Here is a 7,953-nt window from a genome sequence, read left to right as displayed (position 1 = left end):
AGACACGTTTTTTTAATGGTTGTGCCATTCTGCCAAAGAGAAATTATCTGTTGTACTTAACAACATTACATATTTGGTATTTTATACACCTCCTCTACAAAGTTCTGTGGGTTTGAATAATGTCTGGCTGAAAAGTATGTAACATTTTATAACTATATTTCAGAAGTCAACGTGAAAAAAAACGTAATTGCACTTGAAAACAAGGCTTTTCGGCACATTTTCAGAACTGCTTGATGTGCATCGTGCTGCAAACGACATTAAACCAATTAAATAACAACTAACAATGCTGTATGTTCATATTTGTATGACCTGGTAAAGGTTATTACATTATAAGTTAAAAATGTTGGAAGATGACAAAGAGACTGGATATAGCTGCCAGTGAGCTTAAAAAAAAAAATCCAACACCATGGTTGTCGCAATGCGCACACACAACATCGACAGACAACCTATTTCATTACAGTTAACTGCTTACAATCTGATTGTACCTAACGTCGTCAAGGTCATATCTTTAGGTTAGCTGATGACCGGTCTGAGGACAAACATTAACGTTATATTGGATTTTCTTGTTAATACCGTTATCCAATGTTACTATGGCATTGAGCTAGCAACCGATGCTAGCAACGCTGGTTAGCTAGTTAACTGGCGAGCAACCTTGGCCAAGTGGCGGATATTTAATTTTCACATCGCTAGGTTTAACTATATTGTACAAAACAAGACACTAGCTGACAAGACATGAACAACCGAAACAAATTCGCCGTTGTAGACACAGACCAAGGCCTCTGAGCCAACTTCGCAGTCTAACGATAGTTAATGCTTTAGCATCTCAGTGCGTTAGCCTAGCATTAGCTGGAACGACAACAACATCCAACTACATTAACGTGCTAGCTCGTCAACGGCCGGTAGATAGGCGGCACAAAGTACAGATCGCAAACGGCCACAGTGAAATTAAACTTACACAGTCCCACTGCGGAGGTATAGTCCGTAAATATTTGCAGTGATGACAGGACTGTGTTGTGTTTTGTGTTTCGCGGAGCTTGTTCTTATAAAAATGGCCGAGAACGAGTGGCGTGAACACAATTCCGGGATGCAGTGAGGGAACTTCCATCCATTTCAGTCGGGAGGTAGCGCCCCCTGCTGTTTTACACAGAAACTACCCTAAACGAAACAACTAAATAACACCGCAAAAAAAATATTCACTGGTAATATATAACGGAGGTACAATCACATGATCATAAATATCAAAACATGTCACAGCGACGCCAAATAAACCCAATATAAAACAAAACCCTACTGGGATTCGTGCAGTTACCACTCCAGGCCGCTGCGGGCGCTGTGTCCCGAGCCTCGTATTGGCGTACGCTGCCACTTTCATGACGTAGCGAAAAATATTACAAATCTCAAAGAGGCAGCTTGGGCTTTAGGAGGAATGGGTAACTTAAAGTGCGCTGTTCTTCCACATTCTCTACCAGCACTTTTATTATTTTTAACGTGTATATTTGGTCTGTCACTCGGTACGGAACTGAGCTTTGTAACATGTGGATCTGTTATAAAACTGTTAAATATAAAGCACAACGTGAGACTACACTCGCACGACGTACGCTACGGCTCCGGTGAGTTTCCTCTCATTAACCGATTTTTAAGCATTAATCATCAGTTACACTGTGTTCTCCACTAAAATGAATTTCACCCCCCTTCACCTACCTCTGTAATTAAAAGCGTATTGTTGGACGAAGATTAGAAATGACTGATTTCTATGTACAAAGGTTATCTGTGTCAGTGTGACATTTAATTCATGCCCAGTATGTGTACGATGAAACAATGGCACACAAAAGATTGGTGACAAGTGATCTATTTTAGGTGACACTTAGCAAAGCGAAATTTTGCCCAAGCGAGGAAAAATGAAGACAAAACACAATAATGGAAACATTTTACCCAGACAAGCTCATAATCAGCATAGTGAACACATTGATGTACATAAAACAATAATACGGGACAGGAGATATTTAGGAGAAGATAGCAGGCAGCAACGTATATCGTTTTTCTTGCTATAAGTCTGTAATAAACATCAAGCTTTGGTTAGGCGCCCATTCACATTTTGAAAGTTTGGAGTAAATTAAGTATAGTAGTATATAGCAACCATTATCAAGCTCTCATACGCTGTTGCAGCAATTTTGGATTGATGCCATTTTAGTATACAGGTCTGGCGTAAATTGAACACCTAATAATTGATAAAATGGTCATAAATCCCTCTAAATACCACATTAAGGCACAAAGATCTTGAGGAATATCATAAAAAAAAATCATGCTGTGATTTAGTATATAAAAAAATGTTAAATGAAATTTCTGTAAGAACTGAATTTTTCTATGACTGGATGGCGAGCACTTCTGTCCTGGCAATTTCTCAGAAACTCCCTTATTGTCAGTATACATAGGAAAGCCATAACAACCTCTGAATACCCCAGATCTCCAGTTTGTGGTTATGGAGCTTCATTAGTGAGTGATTTTCCTAGAATACACAGAAGGTAATTTTATATAGTGAGATCAAGTTTCCAAAAATTGTTATTATGGGGAATCGTCATACGTTAATGCAGCTGGAATTATGAAGTCCACAAGAGTCTCAGCTTTCCAGCCATATCCAATGTATGCAATCCCAGTAAACTTTAGGGATGCCAGAATGCAGACATATTGGAACAGAACAGGTGAAAATAACATTTATACAGCTTGCAAAACTGCACAGGATTAGCATACAGTGGGCATGTCATTTAAAGAGAAGACTCCAATACCCATTTTCATTCAGAGATCTTGATATGAGAGGTCAGTGAACTCTTTGAAAATTGCAACGCCAGTTTTTCTCTTGACAAAATTTAGCCTAATTTTGGAGTGTTATTTACCCCCCTTCCTGACAAGCTAATATGACATGGTTGGTGCCAATGGATTCCTTTGGTCTTGTAGTTTCTAGAGTAGCTTCAGGCTGTAAAACTGAGCTCACTAATGCCTCTGGAAGACAGTAATGTTGGCTGCAGACTTGGCTTCCCTGCGGAGTTAAAGAAGTCAAACAAAGGCAAGCACAAATTTACATTAGCTCTACTATGACAGGATTTATCCAACTCTAAAAAGGGTGATAGTCAAGTTGAAATAGTCAGGGGCTCTGTCATTACTATATGTTATAATATAAGTATATTATATTACCATTTATAAGTTATACATAGGGTTGTAACTAACTATTATTTTCATTATCAATTAAGCTGTCAGTCCCTTTTTTTATTAATCAGTTAATTTGTTTGGTCCACAAAATGACAGAAAATGGTGAAACTTTTTGATCACTGTTTCCCAAAACCCAAGGTTATATCCTCATATGTCTTTTTTTTTGTCCTCAGCCCAAAGATACTCGGTTTACTGTCACAGATGAGTAAAGAAACCAGAAAATATTCACATTTTAGAGGCTGAAGAGAATTTGGACATTTATTCTAAAAAAAAAAGACTCAAAATGATTAATAGATTATCAAAATCGTTGGTGTTTAATTTATTATTTGACAACTAATTGATTTGACTAATCCATTGCAGTGCTACACTGAAATGTAGTGGTATGGCTCTAGCTTTTAGAGTTAACCACTTGAGCTGTTGGTTTGCCAACATGAGCCTCTGGGTTCAAAGTCAACCTGAACACTTTAACTGAACAATAACGCCGTCCGTGTGTGTGTGGTGTGTGGTGTGTGTGTTTACAGACCTTCATCCCACTGAGTAGTCAAATTTTTAGCCAAAGTTCTTCTTTGCTTGTTCACTTTGATTATCTTTGCAAGGCTCTTCTGCTCACTATGTGTTTGTGTGTTTATGTGTGTGAGACAGGTAGCGGGCAGCAGTCTGTAACAGGGGTGACTGCAGTGGAAGACAGCAACAGCTACTGGAGTGTTCGAGGCACAAGTGACGCCTTCTGCCATCGAGGCACCCCGGTCAAGTGTGGCCAGACGATCCGCCTCACCCATGTCAACACAGGCCGTAATTTGCACAGCCACTACTTCGCCTCCCCGCTGTCCTCTAACCAGGTGGGTGGTGTCAAGTACACAGGGAAGGAGGAGAGGTTTGGTGTTATGTGAAGGATTATCCACACAGCTTCCTGCTGAGACTGGGAAGAGATGTTAGTGTTTAAAAGATGGTTTTGACATTAATTCGGATAATTCACCACTACCCTGCCAAGCTGAAGCCACTGTAAGCTTTTTTTTTACAGCAACATCACTGATATGGTGTCAGAGATGTAAAATACCAAGAAGTTTCCTTTCATATTCAGAGAAACCCAGGGAAACATTTTGAGGTGGACCTGAGCTGACAGCAGCTTTTACACTTGAGGAAACTCTGAAATTCTGCAGCAAAACAGCCCCAGGTCAACAAAAACCTCTCCAATCATGAGGAAGTGTGAAAACACTGTCTATTCAAAGTGTTACAGTGTTGGGAAATGTGTACCGTGAGATGATAGAAACTGTCATCAGACATTTTGGTGTCCTCTTTATACCAAGGTAGCTATTCCTTTCACATCTCTGGGTATATTAGATGATTGTGGACATTGTTGTTTGTTCTATGGCACTAATTTACAGGACTGCTGCATCAATGTGATAAGGCTGACAAAATACATGTACCAAAAAATAAAATGCAAGCATAAACATGTCACAATAGAAGATTTTATGTACATAACCCACAACAACCGTTGTGTTAAGCCTGATACTTTAGTATCAATAGCGTCACCCTTCACTGCAGACTAAAGGGTGCACATCACAAGGTGAAGAAACAAGACGTCATAGCGTGGTAAGGTGGGTGGGTAGGTGAAGGTTCTAACTAGAACCATAAAGGGTTCTTTGGCTTGTCTGATTAGGAGAAGCCTTTTTGATTCCTGGTAGAACCTTTTATAAAGGTTCTATGTGGAACCTTTTAGAGAGTTCCACCTAGAAGCCAACATAAAAGGTTATACCTGGAACCCTTGATGGGAGGTTCTAAAGGAGAACCCCTCTACGGTTTAATGGTATGTCACTGGTCATTCTATCCAGAATCTTTCCACCTTCTAAGGGTGCTAACACCCACCCCAGGGGTTCTATCGAGGACCTTTTTATGTTCCAAGGGTCTTATTTCTGTGGGGTTCTACTCATAACCTTTATATGTTCTAAGAGCTTCATCTAGAACTGACTTAGGGGGTTCTGCTGCCTACCTTTACATTCTAAGGGTTTATCTAGAACTCACCTAGGGGGTTTTAAAGGGAACCCTTTAATATTCCAAGGGTTTTTATCTAGAACCCACCCTATTAGTTCTGCCAAGAGCCTTTTTATACTCCAAGAACCCACACAGGGGCTTCTATCAAGAACCCTTTTATATTATGTTACAAGGAACCAATGATGGAAGATTTTTTTTGACATTTCAACAATCCTTTAAGAATTCTTTCTTCCAAAAACATTGTTAATAGAACCTAAAGTCTTATTAAGAACCTTTGTTGCACCCTTTCTTGAAAAATGTTCTGCAGAAGTAAATTGTTCTGGGTAGAACCTCTTCCCTTCAGGAAGAACCCTTTTGGAACCCTTATTTGTAACAGTTTATTGTCACATTGCACATTCCTGTTGACTGTTTTGGTTGGTAAATAATCGGATCTGTGAAAGGTGTTTCTCATTCTACAACAACTTAAGTCAGTATTATTAAAATGGAACCAAAAAGGAACCTCATCCTCCATTCCTCGTCTACTAACCCCTTTTCACTTGTCCACAGGAAGTGAGTGCGTTTGGCGATGAAGGCGAGGGGGACCACCTGGACGAGTGGACAGTTCAGTGCGGGGGATCTGTATGGAAGCGTGAGGAGGCTGTCCGCTTTCGCCACAGGGCCACTGAAGCGCTGCTGTCAGTGACGGGGGAGCAGTACGGACGGCCGATTCACGGTCAGAGGGAAGTTCACGCCATGTCGAGCCCCAGTCAGCACAGTCTGTGGAAGGCCATGGAGGGCATCTTTATGAAGCCCAGCGAGACCCCGGCGGGCAGCCGAGACTACAGTCACCCTCATACGGAGTTCTGACCTCGACGTTTCCCCTCTGCCTCTGTCACTTCCACTTTTTCTCTCCCCGCCTATCGCTGTACTCCTACCTCTGCTCCTAATTACACCTGGACCAGCAGCCTCTACCCCACCTCCTTCTCTCGTCTCATTTCTCTCCCTCATTAACTTTTGACTGTCATCGTCTGAGGAGACTGTGCCAAAGTCTGTCATGAATCAGGGTGCAATGACTTCATCTTATCAATCCTTAACAACCTCTCTCACATTCATTGTGTTGTAGGAAACACTACTTGAATCCTCACAGATCCAGCAGCTACACACAGACAGCTAGCAGTATTTCAGTTTTTCATAGTTTGCCTTAACAGGTACAAGAAGGCATCTCAAAAAAATGCCACTTTACAGTGTAATTTTTTAGTAATTCGTGACAATTTAAATCCAGTTCCTCTCAGCTGTTATTTATTGTTAAATCACTGCCATCAGCAGCTACAGTGCAGGAGGCAGTCCTGGTTTTGCAGATCAGTAAATCATCAAGTGAGTCTTGTGTTTTGTTGGACTAAAAAAAAAAAAAACATTGTTACACTTGTGCCTTTATCCTTTTTTAAGAAGTCGTAGGTGTTTACATTGTGGAGCCTTTTAAACTTTTGGAAACATAAGAATTTTATTGTGATTTTATGGTATTTGTAAGCCATGTTCTACTCAAAACAACGGATAAGCAGTGTTACTATGGTAAATTACCTTTTATGTCCCCCTTTAAGTCAGACTCAGTGTTGCATATAAAGTATCCCACACTAATTGACATAAGAGAATAAGCAGTTTTTTTATGAACATCATAGAACTGGATGCTGTTTATTGTCATCATCTGATAAGTGCTGGGAGAAAGTTCAGTGTTTAAAATTCATGCTGTCTGTGCATGCATACGTGTTAGATCAACTCTTTGTTTCAGAGGTTCATATGAGCTACAAACATGCAATGAATACCTCATATTAAAGCAGTTTTTTATGCATACTGAGTATCAGTGTGACTTCTTTATTGAATATTCTATGTTTTAGCTTATTTCTGCCAAAGTAATGAGAACAAAAAGATCCTGTAAGTCACTATAATAAGAAAATAAGTTTTAGTATCTCAAAGTAATGACTTAGTGTCTGAGTCATTGTTTTGAGAAACGTTCTCATTATTTTGACAGACATTATTCTGAGATACCAACTCAGTATTCTGAGCCCAGTAACTCATTATTTTGAGAAAGTTAAATAACTCTTTATGTTGAGATACCAACTTATTATTTTGAGACACTAACTTATTAATTATTTTCAGAATGTTTCTCATTATTTTGTGATAAGAACTCATTTTTAGATTATATATAGATTTAGAAATTATTTTGATCTTGAGTCATTATTCTGTAATGAGTCATTTTGAGATAGTATTTCATTACTTTGAGCCAAGTAAGTCCTGATACTGAGCCATTATTTTGACAGTTTCTCATTATTTTGACATACTGAGTCATTACTTTGAGATACTAAATCATTATTTTGAGATTATATGTCAGTATTTTCAGATACCAGCTCATTATTTTGAAAAAGAAAATCATTATTTTGAGATACTAAGCCATTATTTTAGTGTAGTAACTCAATATTTTGAAAAGGTTTCTTATTCTATTGAGATACTCATTATTTTAAGATATTAACTCATTACTTTCAGAAAGTTTCTCATTATAATGACGTGCAGGATCTTCACCACAAAGGAAGAAATTTCCTTCCTTACTGTTGAGAAGGTCTTTGCTCATGTGATCCTTCCTGTAGGATCACGTGAAATGAATCACTGATTTCATCGATGACTCAACTGTTACACTTCATTCTCATATTCAGAATTCAAAGAATCAGTCAAGTCGGTGGAGTGGGCAGATTCGAAAATCTGGGCTCAGCAAATTCACAATTTAGA

General features: G+C 39.1%; 1 protein-coding gene across 1 annotated transcript; it reads left to right on the top strand.

Moving 5' to 3' along the window:
- Positions 1 to 1,378: 1,378 nt before the first annotated feature.
- Positions 1,379 to 7,021, top strand: sdf2 (stromal cell-derived factor 2). The gene is made up of 3 exons (XM_084729769.1): positions 1,379 to 1,610; positions 3,847 to 4,043; positions 5,743 to 7,021. Exons 1-3 carry the CDS (start codon positions 1,427 to 1,429, stop codon positions 6,040 to 6,042), a joined length of 681 nt encoding a protein of 226 aa, XP_084585895.1. The 5' UTR covers positions 1,379 to 1,426; the 3' UTR covers positions 6,043 to 7,021.
- Positions 7,022 to 7,953: the final 932 nt, after the last annotated feature.

This window comes from Lutjanus erythropterus, chromosome 11 (assembly GCF_056507025.1).
Source record: "Lutjanus erythropterus isolate fLutEry1 chromosome 11, fLutEry1.hap2, whole genome shotgun sequence".
Taxonomy (NCBI): domain Eukaryota; kingdom Metazoa; phylum Chordata; class Actinopteri; order Lutjaniformes; family Lutjanidae; genus Lutjanus; species Lutjanus erythropterus.
Note: the sequence above shows the minus strand (reverse complement) of the source record. Positions and strands in the feature narration are given on the sequence as shown.